At 31.8% G+C, this 19,197-nt stretch overlaps 3 protein-coding genes across 4 annotated transcripts; 1 reads left to right on the top strand and 2 right to left on the bottom strand.

Annotated features, from left to right (window-relative positions):
* The first annotated feature begins 473 nt into the window (after positions 1–473).
* Positions 474–15,224, top strand: Ccha1 (neuropeptide CCHamide 1). Of its 2 annotated transcripts, none has more exons than XM_076769831.1 (6): positions 474–606; positions 4,760–4,862; positions 12,395–12,430; positions 14,243–14,501; positions 14,619–14,799; positions 14,872–15,224. In XM_076769831.1, the coding sequence occupies exons 2-6, from the start codon at positions 4,775–4,777 to the stop codon at positions 14,896–14,898; spliced, it is 591 nt and encodes a 196-aa protein (XP_076625946.1). In that variant the 5' UTR covers positions 474–606; positions 4,760–4,774; the 3' UTR covers positions 14,899–15,224. The 2 variants fall into 2 exon arrangements, with proteins under 2 accessions (XP_076625946.1, XP_076625947.1); XM_076769832.1 differs by having other exon boundaries at positions 490–655.
* A 1,189-nt stretch (positions 15,225–16,413) lies between these two features.
* Positions 16,414–17,408, bottom strand: Bin1 (histone deacetylase complex subunit SAP18). The gene is made up of 4 exons (XM_076769833.1): positions 17,134–17,408; positions 16,937–17,043; positions 16,662–16,856; positions 16,414–16,588 (listed from the first exon to the last, which is right to left on the bottom strand). Exons 1-4 carry the CDS (start codon positions 17,203–17,205, stop codon positions 16,501–16,503), a joined length of 462 nt encoding a protein of 153 aa, XP_076625948.1. The 5' UTR covers positions 17,206–17,408; the 3' UTR covers positions 16,414–16,500.
* Positions 17,409–17,883: 475 nt separating this feature from the next.
* Positions 17,884–19,191, bottom strand: LOC143344117 (uncharacterized). Its single transcript, XM_076769830.1, has 2 exons — positions 18,439–19,191; positions 17,884–18,351 (listed from the first exon to the last, which is right to left on the bottom strand). The coding sequence occupies exons 1-2, from the start codon at positions 18,869–18,871 to the stop codon at positions 18,128–18,130; spliced, it is 657 nt and encodes a 218-aa protein (XP_076625945.1). The 5' UTR covers positions 18,872–19,191; the 3' UTR covers positions 17,884–18,127.
* Between the last annotated feature and the right edge of the window lie 6 nt (positions 19,192–19,197).

The raw sequence follows: 19,197 nt of genomic DNA, 5'->3' as shown, positions 1-19,197 counted from the left end.
CAGCTTTTATAGTCGAAAGGTTAAGTGTGTGTTAATTTAGAAAAATTTTTTAAAAATAATTTAATCTATTTCAGGTGTTTTTTTTTTAAATTCTAGGTCTCGGTTGCTTGGATTTGTTTAGTCGTTGCACCTAGTTGTCGAAATACCTGTGCAGGACCCTGCTCGTTACCTTTGAATCGTCAAAGGGTGGTTTCAGAGCGAAATGACGTCAAAAATGCCTGGTGGCGTCAGAGAATATTTTATTCTTTATTGCAACGGTAGTTCTGTGAATTGAGGAACGCGAATCCGTAAGAACATGCACGGAGTCCTGGTCTCTGATCTCGCGGGAAAGAATACCCCTATCCATCGACGCAGGTGCGCGTTTCGAAGGCGCGCGGATCAGCTGCCCCTCCACCATGTACCACCATGCTCCACCATGTACCAGACGTATCTATAAAAGCACCCGACGAGCCACCCGACGCCTTCGAGTTTACTCGTCGAGCCCTTCGATCGAGATCCTCCGCAGGCGGAGCGTGGAATTTCGAATCGGTGAACCCGTGCAACAGGACCTGTTACTTCATCGCGAACCTCCAGGTCTCGCGACGCTCTTCCTTCCACGAATCCAAGGTGACATAACTAAATCGAGGGGTTACAACGACTGGCTGAAAGATATCAGGTAGCCTTTGAAAATTTTATTCGAAGACTGGTGCGCAATTTTCATCGAAATTTCGTCGAAACATCAGGGACCAAAGATAACAGTTTTAGAATCGACAGAGAAAATATTGTTTACGTAGAATTTGTTACGCGACTCGGTGATGATAGTCTGACGCAAAAACAGAAAAAAATATCAATTTTTAAAATGTTTCGTTATATGATACAGTGAAACTTCCGTATATGAGTTCACTGATCATCCCCACTTCTTGTTCAGATACGTGAATTTATCAGTTTATGATAGTATTTCAATTTTTACGAATGTGGAAATGTCTGGGAAGTAATTGGATAAAGATTGGTAAAAGAAATTCTCGATTTGGTTAAATAGTGAGAATAATGACTGTAAGTTTGTATATACTGTACATTTTGGAAATGATAAATTACAAATGGGTGCGCAATTTTCATCGAAATCTCGTCGAAACATCAGGGACCAAAGATAACAGTTTTAGAATCGACAGAGAAAATATTGTTTACGTAGAATTTGTTACGCGACTCGGTGATGATGGTCTGACGCAAAAACAAAAAAAAATATCAATTTTTAAAATGTTTCGTTATATGATACAGTGAAACTTCCGTATATGAGTTCACTGATCATCCCCACTTCTCGTTCAGATACGTGAATTTATCAGTTTATGATAGTATTTCAATTTTTACGAATGTGGAAATGTCTAGGAAGTAATTGGATAGAGATTGGTAAAAGAAATTCTCGATTTGGTTAAATAGTGAGAATAATGACTGTAAGTTTGTATATACTGTATATTTTGGAAATGATAAATTACAAATGGGTGCGCAATTTTCATCGAAATTTCGTCGAAACATCAGGGACCAAAGAATAACAGTTTTAGAATCGACAGAGAAAATATTGTTTACGTAGAATTTATTACGCGATTCGGTGATGATACTTTGACGCAAAAACAGAAAAAAATATCAATTTTTAAAATGTTTCGTTATATGATACAGTGAAACTTCCGTATATGAGTTCACTGATCATCCCCACTTCTTGTTCAGATACGTGAATTTATCAGTTTATGATAGTATTTCAATTTTTACGAATGTGGAAATGTCTGGGAAGTAATTGGATAAAGATTGGTAAAAGAAATTCTCGATTTGGTTAAATAGTGAGAATAATGACTGTAAGTTTGTATATACTGTACATTTTGGAAATGATAAATTACAAATGGGTGCGCAATTTTCATCGAAATTTCGTCGAAACATCAGGGACCAAAGATAACAGTTTTAGAATCGACAGAGAAAATATTGTTTACGTAGAATTTGTTACGCGACTCGGTGATGATAGTCTGACGCAAAAACAGAAAAAATATCAATTTTTAAAATGTTTCGTTATATGATACAGTGAAACTTCCGTATATGAGTTCACTGATCATCCCCACTTCTCGTTCAGATACGTGAATTTATCAGTTTATGATAGTATTTCAATTTTTACGAATGTGGAAATGTCTAGGAAGTAATTGGATAAAGATTGGTAAAAGAAATTCTCGATTTGGTTAAATAGTGAGAATAACGACTGTAAGTTTGTATATACTGTATATTTTGGAAATGATAAATTACAAATGGGTGCGCAATTTTCATCGAAATCTCGTCGAAACATCAGGGACCAAAGAATAACAGTTTTAGAATCGACAGAGAAAATATTGTTTACGTAGAATTTGTTACGCGACTCGGTGATGATAGTCTGACGCAAAAACAGAAAAAAATATCAATTTTTAAAATGTTTCGTTATATGATACAGTGCAACTTCCGTATATGAGTTCACTGATCATCCCCACTTCTCGTTCAGATACGTGAATTTATCAGTTTATGATAGTATTTCAATTTTTACGAATGTGGAAATGTCTGGGAAGTAATTGGATAGAGATTGGTAAAAGAAATTCTCGATTTGGTTAAATAGTGAGAATAACGACTGTAAGTTTGTATATACTGTACATTTTGGAAATGATAAATTACAAATGAAGAAATATAAATTTCGCGTTAACTTGAAACTAATTCAGAATTTTTTTATTCGTCGTGTCGAGATTTCGGAATTGTGAAACTGTTAATTTTACTGTGAATCAATAATGTTTCTGAGAGGAACGTATTGGTGCAAGTTGTATCAACAAGTGGTCGATGCATGGACCTGATAACGTTGCAGTTTCAGTTACTATTCTACCATGCACAGAAACGTTTTAATAATTTTGTTTAAATCGTTAATATAAGAATATAGTGCTACCAAATTATTAGCAATCAGAAACTATTGACTCAGATTTATTTGAAATAAGTTTCAGGGAATTTTAATTCAATTCAATTCATTAATATATTCATTTAAAAAATTCGAATATTTAAAAATATTATGCCCAAGTAGAGTAATTCATTTGTAACGCAAAAGCTATTTTTCTGCAAGAAAGGAAAATCTGAATTTTTCTTCAAACGGTGATTCCACCCCCTCGAATTGTATTATGGCACCCGTGAAAAGTGGTTTCGCGTTACAGGCGAACTACTTTAATTGCACGCGATTTGAAAATTTTTTTAATCAGGAAAACTTTTTCCTGGATATGAAGGTTTTAGATAAATTTCAACGACTGAATAGATCTTTTTAATAGCTACCTGGGGGCCTAAAGGCGAAACGTGAACTTTAATTAAAGACAAAAGAAGGAAAGTAGCTGTAAGAGGAATTTCCTCCACTTATGCTAGCTTTTAAATAAATGATCTTGCCTTCGTCAACATTCATTTGTTCGCCTTTCGTAAAATTGTTTTAGACAAAATTGAACATTAAATATTTTACACTCCTCGAATCATAAAATATTTATAATTTTAACGGTAACAACAATGATACGAACTATAAAACTTCCTTGTTTTCTAATTTAAAGGGTCTTCGCACAATTGGCCATAACATTGGGGTAAATCAAAACCTGGTCATAAAATTCTTTTAGATAATGAAGAACATTAGAAAAAAATCGCGTACCAATGTTCGTAAAAAGTTTCTAAAGGTCACCTTATTTTTCAGAAACCATGTTGCCCCGTGTTAACGATTACTATGCCAGCAATTTGCAAACGTATCTTCCTCGCTACGGTGTATTTTATTATTAATCCTTTAATTTGCAGTATATTTCTGGGTTTATAATTTAAATTTTATCATCTAAAAATAGTGTATTAGTATGCAGAAATAAATTCTATACTAGTTTACAAAGAACTCGTTAATTTCTAATAGGAAAAATGATAGATATTGGTAAACTAGTATTTTTGAATAGAAAATCAACAATTTCAAAAGAAACGTATAATCTACTTTCCTTAGTCTATTTTTTTACTTTGTTTTGTATTTCTCCTACATCCTAAACGACTGTTTCGAGATTCTCTTTCTACTCCTTCCGGTATCGGAATTGTAGTCTGTTTGACTCGTCTTTCATATCTAAGCTCTACTCTTTCCCCCTCGAAATGAAAGCTCGAGAGATAAAGTAACTTAAAAGCTGACACGGGATCTAATTTGCAGGGAATGCGAAAGAATTTGTCACCGAGACTGCACATATTTTTCTTTATTTGAGTAGTTCCGAAGATCCCGTATGAAAATATCGAACACAGAGGGGAAAGTATCCCGTTTCAATTTTAAAAATTACTCATCTTTTCAGTGCCACTGGCTCATTAAAAATTTATAAAATTATTATACGTTTACTCCTCTTAATAAGCTTTGATCGAAGATCACTTTACTTACTAGCCATATTCGGAGATAAGATACACGATGCTAAAGAGTAAATTTTAATATTACGATAAACTTTAATGCCAAAAACGTTATATTTTGCATCGCTTTGCAGTCACAAATATTTAACAAACTTCGAAGCGAATAAAATTGATATCGCGTTTATTAAAGTTTACCTTTCGTAGAAATATGCAGTAAACCGAAAATGAAAATACGAAGATCTTCGTTGCATTTACATTTTTGCCTATTTTCGAACGTGTGTTTGATTATTACAAATTGTTCCGTTTGCGCTTTTATTCGTAAATATTATTGATATCACCGTCTATTTCAACTTCGAATTCGACGAACCTTCAACAATGCATTTGTTTAATACTCACGCAGAACACAACTGGCCACATGGCGACCACTTCGGAAACGTCACTGACGATTTACGTACGTACTTGGTCCTTCATCATACTCTTCAGCTTTGCGGGATGCGCGGCTGGTACGTACAAATGTTAAATCGTTAAATTCATTTCCTTTTTCTAACGTTTAATTACTAGTACTACCACACACACACAAATTTATTTAATTTATATACACACGGTATCTTACATTAACATTTAAACCCCATGGTACTCAAGAAGTTATAATTATGAGATAAATGAATTCATTATTTTCTGGCTCTATCAAGTAGCCATTTTAACTGACAAATTCACAAAATTTCGCATGCATGACTTGCTTTAATAGTCTCTTCGAATCTTATTTATTTAAAAATTCAAAGTACTTGTTATTATTAAAGAGTAAGGAATAACACAGCCACTCCTGCTTTTAATTGTTAATTTTTACACCGGATTTTTATTTTCAGTTCAAAATCGAAATCCATATCACCTAATCCAATTTTGTCACATGAAAATTATTGTAGTATTTATTATCGCGTAAATCTACTTGAAATTAAGTCACGAGTTCCATATTGCAACTCGACTTTATATATATATTTCTTTTTTATTATTTTCTATTTTTATTTTATAGGACTAAAGAGACATGTTATTATTATCGAATTGTTTAACTTATATCTAGTTCTACGGTGTTCGAATATTTATGCAAACATATCTCTAAATTATCGTAATAGACATTTTCACTGACCTTCGGAAATTAACAGCGAATGCAAATTTTTATGGTGTACCGTTCGCAAATTAAATAAACCCATTATATCTTCATAACAAAACACGTTAACTTTACGTATAACTGGTAATTAAGGATTAATGCCCGCGGTTACTGCGAAAGGTACACTTTCATTACACTTTGGCTCGTTGGACATAAACGACGTTAAGAAATGTTATACAAACTTTAAAACTTTGATAAAATCGAGATACGAGAGACTTTTCGCTGATAAAAACAAATGGACAGTCGTAGATTGTTTTTTAAAACATCGCTGATATTTCCCCGTGATACGTAACGATCGTACGATGGTTCGTTTCCTTTTCGATCGTGGGCCATAAAATTTTTAAAAGGGAAAGATATATGGGGCCAATGAAAATTAAAGTTTGCTGGTTCATAGTATTTTTTCATAAGATTATTACCAACGAATTGGTGGGCGTTTCCTAAAGAAAACGAGTCCAAACAAGACCTCGATCGAACTATTTTTTTTAATCATACGTCGTTCAAATTATTTTTGCAAATTTTCCAATTTTCATAGAATCGAGGGTAGTCCGATCAGGGTCGTGTTCGGATTCATTTTCATCGCGAAAACCTCACCGATTCGTTCATGACACTCCCATTAAGGTAAAATTATTCTACCTTATTTATTAACGTTACGATCTTCCACTGGATTTTTAATTACTTAAAAAATCAATGTCAAACTGAGGGTCGATATATAAATATTACACAAGCTTATATTAAAAATTGAATCTATTCGAGTTAAAATTTTATTTTAATTGGATTCAATATATCACTGAACCAATATTCATACTTTATTACATTTTAAAACCATTTATCATGGATCAAGCAAAAGGGACGAATGTTCCTAGGAACAAGGTTAAATAAAATTAAAATTCCCACGTCGCTTTTTGACGAATAATTTTTCCACCCACAAGGCGTTTCCTTGAATTAAGAATTCCTTCCGATATGTGCATAAAAATCACCAGTATTCCAGCGAAACGTTGCCTCGGTTTTGTATCGGTTTAATTTATGGCTGGAAACGGTGCTGCATGAGCGGAAAAACGACGTCTGACATTATATCGAAATGTAAACAAATATGAGAAAGAGTCCAGCAATTATTTCTGCTTCCAGGCGAAAAGTAATTACGAACACTAAAAGTATGCTAGCCTTCGCTTTCCCCGGGGGTGTAAACTTATTAAGCGCGTTATAGATCGCCGAAGTTCCGTGAAATTCACCGGAACGTGAGATCGCGATACAGGCAAAGAACGATCTACACGTAAAAAAAAATTGCACGCGTTTTGAGGTCCAGATGATTTGTCATAAACTTTAATTACGTTATTAACGAGGAATTTCTGATCGTGTTTGAAAACAGCTGCTACTAATTTATCGCTAATGTTGTTTTTCTGTTTCCTCTCATACGTAGAAATGGCGTATTTATTAGAATACCTAAATATTTTAAAAATACCATTCGATTAAATATAATTAAAAAATTATTTGCTTCGACAAGAATATTTTACTGTTTTTGTTTTTACTATGAGTATTATAATAATGTGGTTAACACAGTAACTGAATGAAGTATAACAGAAACATTATTCCTTTAATGGCACGTTACTGAAAAACACCAAGAAAACTTGTAGTTTTTTCAGCATAATTAAAGTTATATGGCAATTATTTTCTTTTGCATCACTCCTTATTAATTTATTTAATTATGCGATACGCATGTTCTTTACTGAGACTTACGCTTTGTGAATATTAATTTAAGATATATAAAGAAGTTTCAGGCAACAATGGTATTATTCTCGAGTTTTTCGTTTCTTAGTCGAAAAAGTTTTCCTTTTGTTTGCGCGGTATAATTATGTACATTATTTTCAGTAAAACTAAGATAATTAAGAAACTGTGACCTTTAGGTATTACTATAACAAATTCGACAACAGCACTTTCAATCGAATTTAAATTAAAACGATAAAATTTTGGAAACTAGTATTTTGACTGGAAATAAATATTTGAGAATTCGTTAAAAGGTAAATTTTATACGAAGCGATAGTGAATGAATTATTCCAAAAGTGAACAGTAAATATTTGCAAACGATTGATTAGATTGTATAAATAAATTGTGCAGTGGAATGTGCGTCAAATTGCTATTTTAAAATATGAAAAATACACGAAATGCAAGTAAATATCCACGCAGTTGGAGTCTAAATACTATACCCGGAATATTATTAGTGATTTACGAGATTATTCGAGAAATTGTAATTGAATTTGAATAATAAGAGGGACGGCTTAAGAAGAACTAACGTGAACAATAATAACGAGATTCCTGCAACTTCGTTAATGAGATCATCCGTGGTCTAACGATCCCCGTTTCCATCGAAGGCGTTAAATTTTAATTGTATACAAGGAATCCCCGTTTATCGGGTATAAGATTAACAACTTCACGCGTTCCAGGAGTTCAGCGGTGGTAACCTGTTGCAGCTAATCCTCGAAAGCTGAGGTTTTGCTGTCCCATCAGTTTAAGTTTTCAGGAATAACACCTTAAACGGATAGGCGATCAAAAGTTTCCGGGCAAAGAAAGCTGTTGTTGTTCGATAAAAAATTATTAATACAAAAAATAAAGGATATACAGCGTGTTGGCCATCGTTTAAAGGATGATTCTAGATCCTGGAACGCGATAAAAATAAGAAATGACGCAATGTAAATGTAAATATATAATTCAAATCCAAGATAAGTTTTAATTATATACGGTATTTATGTTGACACATGCATTTCATTACAAATATACGAAAAAAAGTATGATAATATTAAAATAGAAGCAATTTCTAATACAACCACAATTGTTAATGGTTATTTACTTTATTTTTATAAGAAATTAAGTATTTTTGATATTGTATATACAGGTTGTTCAGCCAACCCTGGGAAAAATTTTAATGGGGGATTCTAGAGGCCAAAATAAGACGAAAATCAAGAATACCAATTTGTTGATCGAGGCTCCGTTAAAAAGTTATTAACGTTTAAAGTTTCACCCGTACTGAATTTTTTTCTCGCAAATGGGCAGGATTTCGGGGGTATATCTATTCACCAAAAATGATTGTAATTAACCCCCACAACTGAAAATAATTTTTCCAGAACAATTTAAAATTTTTTTTTTTCGTCCCCCCCTTGTCGATTTTTCTTAAAAATTAGTTTTTCATTTTTAGTAATTTTGTTTGACGCCCTACAGAAAGGTTGTCTAATACTTTTTTGTAGGTACCCATGAGCTCCAGTTGACTACTAAATTTCAATGCGATACATTCACTATTGTAGGAGTTATGGTCGTTTGAAAATTGCCCCATTTGTATGGGGTTTTTCTCACTTTAGGGGGTCAAGGAGCAACTTTTCGAATATTTTTGCAATTTCTACATATTCTCCATTAAAATACGCGTAGTTTGCTTTTTTAAACATTAAAATCGTCCAATCCGTTCAGGAGTTATGATGTTTTAAAGATTCGCATGAAATTTCAGTGAAACATATCAACGGTATAGTCAGACATTATATTTTCGGTAAGAAATTTTTTTCGCGAAAACGCGTAGGAATTCGGGAGTATGTCTATTGACCAAAAATGATTGAAATTGACCCCTGCAACCGAAAATAATTTTTCCAGAACTATTTGAAATTTTTTAATTTAATTTTTAAGGCCTCAGTCAAGAAATTGTTATTAATATGAGAAAAATAATCACTTTCTAAATGTTTCATGAAAAGGTGGATTGACAGTAGGAACATTTATATTCCTCGTTGTTTCTGCATTTTGAATTTCCGGATATTAAAGATTTTTGTTGTCGCAAAACAACATACACGCTGAACAAGATGACACGATAAAAAGAAGTTTTTTACTAGCATTTCCGATGCACTCTTCTAGGAATATACTGAAAAGCAAATTGAGAGAGTATAGACACAGCGATCCGTCGCGAACATGGAAATCGGAAAATCAATTGTCGCTTTTGTCACATGGCCGATACACCTGGATACGAAAACAGACGTTTTTTCACGAGCATTATTCGTGAATATCAAAAACACCTGTGCCGACTGACGTATTAAATTCATTACTCAATCGTGTACATTTTAACATTTCATTAACTTCTTATTAATATGTAACATATACAATGAATTTTATAAATTATTATTCAAGGAAATTGAATTTTATTGAAACAGCAACGAGTTATGCGAAATAAATATAAATTGACATTGAATTTAATTCAAGTAACATGACTAATTTATTCTGATAAATAAAAAATTCAATCCAAACTGTTTAAATAAATGTTTTAATTGTGTGTACTACAGAAGCGAAAATTCATTTTATACATTTTTACTAAAAAACATTTGCATCGAAATATTTAATTCAGCATGAAACTTTTATACGCGGAATTTTATTTAAAATTCCTAAAAATTCTCACAGTTATAATGTTACTTACTGTTTAATAAGAGAATTATTATTTAAATATTCCCGGAAACCATTCTATTTCAATAAATTTACAGAATCAGTCAGAAATAATTCCTTTAGCTTTAAATTTCCATAAAAGAACGCTGTTTTTAATGTGTTTTATTCGCATAGTTATGTGCAAAATATAACTCTTGGCTAGGAGAACATGAAAAACAAACGATGTTGAGACATATATTCGAGAAAGTCTAATTTCCTCTGACATTTTCTTTTCCGGAGACACGGTAGCGCATCTGCAAAATAAAAATGTATTCGCTGCTATTCTTTCGCGAAAAACATTACACGTCTTTATTATACACGAAATAGTAATAGAAAAAGGTAACTAAGAGGTGAATAGTTTACTTAAAAAATTATAATTGTAGCGTGATGTAGTATAAGAAGCATTGCAATATTTTTACTACTTGATTTTTTTCAATCTATCTTGCTAAAAATATTGCAACTGGAATAATTAACTTTTTGATGAAAATGTATAATTTATATGTAAATCATAGTATAAGATATACATCTTTATTCATAATTTCATTTTGTGACTCTATCACAGTGGCTACAGTTTCTAATAAAATCCAAATGATCCGAAAATAGATCAAGACAAATGGGAAAAGTGAGTTTATTAAAAATTTTTTGCATTTAATCGCTTGATTTAAAACAAATGGACACTGGTAAAGTTTAAGCCCTAAATGCATGATTTTTTAATTTTGACCGAAAGAATCTATTATATGTGGATTATTATATAGGTTTATGCAAAAATACAAAAAAAAATAATTAGTAGGTAGGTTTTAATTTCTTTTTTTGTTTCAAAAATGATACACCATGGAGTACAAACATAAATAATATCGTTTAATTGCTAAGAAAAAAGTATGCATATATTTACTCACAAATTATTATGAAATAAAGAAAAACAGCTTGAATTTTTCATTTAACATAAATAAACATTACATTGAGGCATTTGACAACATCTTCTTGAATCTGTTCTAAATTATTCGTAACCAACCTTATCTTATTTTTTTCTTTTTTTATTTCATACTTTGTTTGGATGAAATAAAGCTTTCACTACAGTTAATACTTTAATTTGGAGTTAAAGACAATGTTTCATTTTTGAGACACTGTGCATTTAAGGGTTAACTCTGTTTATGTTTAATATAAAAATTTCAAGTCCGATTGGAGAGCTACGTACGGGTATACGGAGACGAAACTCGCGTAATATAATTTTTAAAAAAGTCAATTGATGATAACGCGAGCGTTCCTCCGTGTTACGTCGTATTTCATACGCTCAACCGAATAAAGTCCACGGAACTTTTCATTCTATTACGCGAGGCACTTCGCCACGCTGTTGAGCTTTTAATTAGGCCAGTTCGCCGTAAAAGTGCCCACACTCGTATTGTTTTAGACATAATTTAAAGAGCTCTAATGAGATTCACTCGTCTACCTTGGATTTTCATTCAGCATGTTATAATATATCGCGTAACGCACGTCATTCTTTCACAATCGTCCAATTGCGCATCGTGCAACGTATCTACTTCTTATTCGACGACCTATAGAGAAAAATAGTTGAACAACTTTTATTACGAAAAGTCACGGTTTAAAACCCACCTGATTCTAACTTTTAACAGAAAAATTTATATTACACAGAAGGATATTTTTTCTTTTCTCAATAAATTTTCTTCCATCTTGTACATTAAAAAACTGTACTGCTGTAGTTTTACTATATTTCGAGAGTTATTTGTACTAAAAGTATTGCTTGGAGAACTATTTTGAAAAATAAATAAAAATCATTTAGAAGTATTGAAAATATAAAAGAGATTTTATTTCACGTTTTTAACTAATTTTTTCAAGACGATGCGTTTACTGTACTACGAATTACGTTCCACCCTGTATGTACGTTATGATCAATTATGTGATATTTTTCTTTTAACTGTACTGAGTCCTCAATTAACTGAACTTCGATTTTATGGTTTCTTCGGTATTCCACTTTCAATTATTCCAGGCTTCCATTATCCAATGCGTAGCAGTAAATTACTGCGCGACCAATCAACTCGCATGCACTTTCAATAGTCATCGTTTAGTCGAACATTCACAAGTACTATAATTTATTCTTAATTATTAGCAATCACTAACATACAAATAATACTTATTTTTGCCATTATATGCAATAACTAATGCTGTCGTTAACCCATTCATTGTTTTAATAAGTACCAAATTATTGTTATTTGATAATTCATCTTTTTTTCAATAGTATATTTAAAAATAATTTATTAAGTAGAAAGAACAAATTTTTTTTTAAATCACTCGACGCCACGTACAAATATTTAATAATTCCCACTAATAGTTGTTAATAGCCATAGTAATATTTTCATAGTAATAATTGTAACCATTCAATATTCACCGCAAACTATTTGTTTGTTTCAGGTTCTTGCTTGAGCTATGGTCACTCCTGTTGGGGAGGTACGTTTTCACATTATTATTAGATTTTGAGATACAATCACTGGTACACATACTTTTTATTATATAGGGTGTTCGACCACCCCTGGAAAAAATTTTAATGGGAGATTTCAGAGGTGAAAATAAGAAATAAATAAAAAAATTAAAAACTAAATTAAAAAATTTCAAATCATTCACGAAAAAATTACTTTCGGTTGCGGGGGTCAATTATAATCATTTTTGGTGAACAGATATACACCAAAAATCCTATGCACTTTCGAGAAAAAAATTCGAGTAGGTGCTTAAATTTATTGGCGAAAAAAAAAATTTCAAATCGTTCTAAAAAAATTATTTTTAGCTAGGGAGGTCAATTACAATCATTTTTGGTCAATACACATACTCCCGAAATCCTAGTCACTTTCCAGAAAAAAATTCAAGAGTTGTAAAATTTTTCGACAAAATTAAAAAGTTTCAAATCGTTCTAAAAAAATTATTTTCGGTTGCGGGGGTCAATTACAATCATTTTTGGTCAACAGACATACTCCCGAATTCCTACGCGTTTTCGAGAAAAAAATTTCTTACCGAAAATATAATGTCTGACCATACCGTTGATATGTTTCACTGAAATTTCATGCGAATCTTTAAAACATCATAACTCCTGAACGGATTGGACGATTTTAATGTTTAAAAAAGCAAATTACGCGTATTTTGATGGAGAATACGTAGAAATTGCAAAAATATTCGAAAAGTTGATCCTTGACCCCGCAAAATCTGAAAAACCCCATAAAAATGATCCATTTTTCAAACATGCATAACTTCTACAATAGTGAATATATTTCAATGAAACTTTTTTCTGAAGTAGAGCTCATGGGTACCTACAAAAAAGTATTACACAACTTTTCTGTAGGGCGTCAAACAAAATTACTAAAAATGAAAAACGAATTTTTAAGAAAAATCGACAGGGGGTAGGTGCCTAAATTTATTGGCGAAAAAAAAAATTTCAAATCGTTCTAAAAAAATTATTTTTAGCTAGGGAGGTCAATTACAATCATTTTTGGTCAATACACATACCCACGGAATCCTACGTACTTTCAAGAAAAAAATTCTTTACCGAATATCAATCGCCGAGGTAATCATATTTGTATTAATAAGTTTAGTAGAAAATTGAATTTACAATAATAGCGTACCATTTGATTTGTATTTGCACTATACTTACAAATAAATTTTTGTTGCCTTTTTATTTACACTATGAACAAGTATATTTTCAACTGATTTGCTTTGAATACTGTACCTCATTTATAACAGAGATTTCTCGGAAAACTATTCGTCGTACGAGATACGAAAGCTACTTTGTAGAAAAATATATTTCAAACTCTGTATATTAGATGCAATTGTCCACTGTACTGCACAAAAGTAAAGGAATAAATAAGTATATACTTTGTAATCGGACACATTTCCTGAAACTCGATACGTCGAAGCATTACGACTCGAAAGAAAAGGCACTGTTCTTTTCTGCCACCGACACTGCTACAGATAAATCGCTGACCAATTTGTGCTACAAAAGACCTAGTCTCTCCTTTTGACATGAAACATCGTTTGACGTAGCCCTCATTATTATTACCCTGTACTTTGAATGTAAACAAATTACATAAAAAACACCCTTAATGGGGGGTTGAAAAGACTCGAAGATCTTCTCCTTCCAACATAAGTTATTAAAATTGGTAACATTGTTATTATTGTAGTTTGTTAATTCCCGGCGAGACATTATCTTTTACAATTAAACTAATTTTCCCATCGAAGATAACAATATGTTTTACGGTATTGCAACAATGGCAGGTCATGGTAAACGAAGCGGAGGACATAATAACAACAACAATGCGTATTTCGTTACATCGAAAACGATGAACGACGTACAACAGGATGTACCTTCGTTTCCGAAAGAACAATGGGTATTATCTCGTCTGATTGCTCGACCTTTGATGTCTACTAAATACAGAGGAAGATGGGACAGACCTTTCAAAATAAAAACGCATCTTCCGCAGCATTGGGAAAACAGTGAACTAAACGCACACATGATCAATGACGATCCAATTAGGTGAGTTATGTCGCACTGTAAACAAGAAGACGCAAAGAATTATTATAATCCTAATAAAAAATATTATAATTGAAAATTATTATAATTATAATAACTTTTTATTACCGATTTTTTCAGAGAACAAAATAGTCACGAGGATATAGATGAAATTAAAAAGAGAAATATTAACGATATACAGGACATTGTAGGAAATATCAACGACGAGCGGAAAGAAGTACCAGAAATATTATTGATATCGAATAATGGCGATAACGAACAAGGTAGCAAACCGCGCAACGTCGAGCTGTTCAAATTTCTGGTGAATCGAAGCTTTTTCAATAACAGAATTTAACCACCCAAGGAAAGATTAATTTGTCATTTTCATTTTCAGAGTGACGCCAACGATACCTTCGAATAAGAGGATCAACTACTACCGTGAAACATAATGTAAAATAGAAATCGTCATAAATGTATTGTAACTCAACTAATAAGAATATTGTTTAAACCGCTCGGTTAGTGATTCTGTTTCTCGAATAAAACTTGGATGACCGTCTTATCAATATTTTAATGTATAACCTATAATTATTTCAACGCGTATTTAACATTCCGTACTGTCGTTTTGTTATATTATAATAAATTAGGCATTGTTAATTTTATTCGCTACTGGAAATAAAAATGTGTGTGTGTTGTCATTAATCCAATCTCCAAGCAAATTAATACTAATTACTCATTCAGTATTGGTATTTCTACAAATGATTGCACAGGTGCTGTAGTCACGTCCATTTATCATTAAGTTTGTACAAATATACCATAACACCTTAATTAATCTGTATCACTTTTAGAATCAATATGTTACCAGTAATAGCTAAATAATATATCGTTTAACGCATTCGAAATTTTCAACTAATCGATTTAAGAATACGATTCAATTATTATTAATATAAAAAACAAGTTTGTCAAAAAATCGATTCTATTGCGTTAAGCGTAATATACATTAACTTGAGGTTATATACATTGGTCTATTTAATAAACTTAGTTCACAGCTTATTTTTATAATAAAAGAGAATGTTCTGTACCTGTGCCAACATAGAAATACGTTGAATCTTGTACCTCTTCCACAAGTATTACTTACTTGAACAACCACTTATTCGTATATAAATTTCACAATTAATCATCAAACGTTCCGCTGTCAAAGGCAGGGCCTTACTGATGAGTTCATTAGCAGACCCAGGACGAGACGCCCCCCACTCCTTTCCATCTCGCGTTGCCTAGTAACGACAGTAACAGGTATGTATCATATAAATGTTAGTTACAAATATCATTTTACCTAAAACACTTATCTGTCGAAAATTGTCCAACAACTTTTAAAAAATACATAAATATTAATTCCAATCACGATTCGGAATAAAAATTCATCGAAACTTTCGATCCATACAAACATCGATGTATCATGAGTTCTATCGATTGTAATTTTTGATCATTTTCATTGAACAGTAATTGAAATAGTTATTAACAATATCGACTTAGCAAATAATTGTTGTAAATATTAATATTTCAATTGTCTCGAGAGCGAGAGGAAAAGACTCACGTGCGCCTTCTTTCTTGAATTTCCGAAGCTGCCCGAAGCACAGGTTATGTACACGTGGCTGCGTATTAGTGTGCATAAGTCGAAGGGCAGTTTCCGAGCATCGATCTTTCGTCTGTTAACATCGAATAGAGGTAATAACTAGTGCTTAACCATAAATTAAACAGTTGAAACAGTTACGGATCACATCTATGACCTAACAATACGAACCGAGTTTTAAATATTTGTTAAAAATTTGAAACAGAAGACACGTTTCACGGAAGTAATAACAAAAAGAATTAATTGAGTTTTTGTTCTGTCTATTATCGGGAAAGTAAATTATATTTCCGTTCTTAAGTAATAACATAATAACTTCTGTATTGCATATCATTTATTCATAGAAAATTTATAAATTATTAACATAACTTATAGAAAATAGAACTTCTGTTGTTTACATCAGTATTGGCGTAGTGCACCACGTCTAATTGCTGGTTGTCGATTTGGTGGCGTAATAGAAATATCTAAATAATCACCAATTGTAAACCTACAATTATATAAATACATAGAATCATTGTTTTTTTTTACAAAATCCCCTTAATTTAACAAATGATGTATACCTTGCTTGCGCAAGCGTCTTGTTATCATCTGCACCCTTTTGCCCTGAACAAGTAACACCAATTTCACGCATACGGTATCCTGAATTACGTAACTCCGGAGTCACTAATGAGAAATCAAAATATGTTCCTTTACTCCGAGCATCTGGATTTACTTCTTTGACTAATCCTGTAATTTCCCTTAATGTTGCATCCATCCTTTTAACAGAAAAAATATATTTTATAAACAGCTCTAAAGATAATAATAACATAGAATTATTGTATTTTAGAAACATTACCAGGTATATATTTGTAATTCATTTGAAGGAACATTTCCCCTACTGTATTCCATTATATTATGATGCCTCCCGGTATTGCAAAATACTCTAAGTAAAAGTGGACATGTCTGAAAATTCAATATTATCAGAATTAATACAGAAATGCAAGAAATATACAAACTTTAACCAAAATTTTTCGTGTTTGTAATAATGCATACTTTTTCTCTGTCTATGGGTTTTTCTGGTAATTGTTTTTCATCCACTACCATGGACTCTATTGCCGACGTCATTCTTATAACTGGGGCGGCAATTTTGTATAAAAATATACACGTAACAAGAGTAAAATTGATATTATCGATGAGAAATAACTCGTTAAATCTTTTCAAAGTTCAGTCTTACACTGCGTCTTCCATAGATTAAGAAGAACATAGAAAACGTATCTTTCTCTACTTTAGTGGACATTTTGCAGTGCCTCGAGTGGCAGGTTTTATAACTAAGAGGCAGAAGTAAGGCTAGTGTAGGAAAGTCTACATTTTTTTTTTAAATTTAGGGGGCTGAAAAGTACGAAAAGAATACGAACTTTGAAATAATTGTGATTCGACATATAGTTCTATTTAATAAATCACTTTTATCGGTCATTGAAGCATTCGCTATAGATGAGAAATTATAATTAAGGGGAGAAATTATAAGGTTAATAAGACGCATGAGATCGCAGAATGCATCTGAAGTACACTCGCACGGTCATTCCATTCATACACGATTCATTGAACCTTCTTCACAGATAAGTATACACACTTCACAACTCAAACTCCATTCAGTTCACAGACTCATTATCATGAATTATTTTTTACTACACAAAACACGCGAAATACACAAATAAGTAGTGTTTTGAAAATGTTTTGATGCCGGCTATAAAAATACATAATGAAAAATATAAGGTCAAGGCTTTCCAAACATCACCCAAGGTCAAATATCTTAATTATTACTAATGAGGTATATTCTGGGCTAAGGTTTGAATAAAGCAAACTATTCTAACAAAATTATTGTTTTTTAGTGTTCATGTATTTATTTTCCAACATGCGAAATCACTATTTATGTACTTGTAAAATGCTGGCAGGTCAACATTCCCCATTCTTGGTCTTTTATATGACAGTTTCTTGCTTGATCTTCTTTTGGTTAAATGTAATAACTTATATAAATATATTTTATTTTTTACGTAAATGTATCTGTATCAGAATCTGAATCTGAATCCAAATCATCATCAATATCAAAGTTTTCATCATCTTTTTCTTTAATGAGCAATGATCTTAATTTTGATAACAATTCGTTTTTGGATACACTATCTTCAACCATAGTTTCATTTTTTTCTTGTTCCTCAATTTCGGTTTCTTCGTTTCCATTTCCCTTGCTGTTCTTATTTTTTGTTTTATTTGAAGCTGAAACAGATATTTTTACTACTATTATAAAATACATATATATGAATATTGTACCATTGGCTATAATTTAATATGTAGTTTCAATACCATTATGATTCATGTAACGTATAAATGTTCTACGCTTTCGTTCAGGCAATTCTTTGAGAAGCACTTGCAACTCTTTATCTAACTTCATAGATTCTTCTTTACTAAGTGTTCCTTCAACAATATCACATTCAACTCCACATTTTGGGCATACTTTAAATTGCTTAGCACAAGGTAAACACACATTATGGTACGCATGTTTCACTGACTTTTGTTGACACTTTGTACACTTTGATGGTGCTTTTAATGGTTTATATTTTTTGTATTTAATTTTCCATTCAATTACTTGTTTACATCTTTCACACACATTTGCAACTTCGATACTATTAATGATTTTTATTTTGTGTGATGTATCATGTAAGTCATTTTTAAAGGCAGTTCGATTTTTATACTTTTGAGGTCTTGATCGATTTGAATTGCCTTTCTGCGTACTCATATTTTTATACTTACTTTAAGAACAAAATTTATACGTTTTGTAGATTCTGTATTTTTTATATTATCATGTTAAAATTATTTCTTGGTGTTTTTGTTTTATAGGTTAACATAACCTTTATAATAATCGACAATGTGTGACCTAAAATAATAAAATTTCTAGTGCCACCTGAACTCTGTAGTATGTATTTGATCGGATGTGAAAGGGTGTGATTCGCTGATTTACATGCTATAAATTATCTAACTTAAAAATCAGTACTTTAAAGCATATAAACAGCCGCGTAAATTAGTTTCGACTACTTTGACTCTCCATATCTCTGAAACCCATTC

The sequence above is a fragment of the Colletes latitarsis genome, chromosome 7, assembly GCF_051014445.1.
Source record: "Colletes latitarsis isolate SP2378_abdomen chromosome 7, iyColLati1, whole genome shotgun sequence".
NCBI classification, from domain to species: Eukaryota; Metazoa; Arthropoda; class Insecta; order Hymenoptera; family Colletidae; genus Colletes; species Colletes latitarsis.
The sequence above is the reverse complement of the archived record's forward strand: the minus strand, read 5'-3'. Positions and strand labels throughout refer to the sequence as shown.

What these genes read in the sequence shown, in the direction of transcription:
- Ccha1 (XM_076769831.1), top strand. Translation starts at nt 4,775, where the DNA reads ATGGCGACCACTTCGGAAACGTCACTGACGATTTACGTACGTACTTGG. An exon ending in CTTTGCGGGATGCGCGGCTG is followed by an intron (nt 4,863 to 12,394) that starts GTACGTACAAAT and finishes TGTTTGTTTCAG; the next exon opens with GTTCTTGCTTGAGCTATGGT. An exon ending in TGGTCACTCCTGTTGGGGAG is followed by an intron (nt 12,431 to 14,242) that starts GTACGTTTTCAC and finishes CAACAATGGCAG; the next exon opens with GTCATGGTAAACGAAGCGGA.
- Bin1 (XM_076769833.1), bottom strand. Translation starts at nt 17,205, where the DNA reads ATGACGTCGGCAATAGAGTCCATGGTAGTGGATGAAAAACAATTACCA. An exon ending in GAATTACAAATATATACCTG is followed by an intron (nt 16,857 to 16,936) that starts GTAATGTTTCTA and finishes TTCTGTTAAAAG; the next exon opens with GATGGATGCAACATTAAGGG. An exon ending in AAGACGCTTGCGCAAGCAAG is followed by an intron (nt 16,589 to 16,661) that starts GTATACATCATT and finishes ATATAATTGTAG; the next exon opens with GTTTACAATTGGTGATTATT.
- LOC143344117 (XM_076769830.1), bottom strand. Translation starts at nt 18,871, where the DNA reads ATGAGTACGCAGAAAGGCAATTCAAATCGATCAAGACCTCAAAAGTAT. An exon ending in ACGTTACATGAATCATAATG is followed by an intron (nt 18,352 to 18,438) that starts GTATTGAAACTA and finishes TATCTGTTTCAG; the next exon opens with CTTCAAATAAAACAAAAAAT.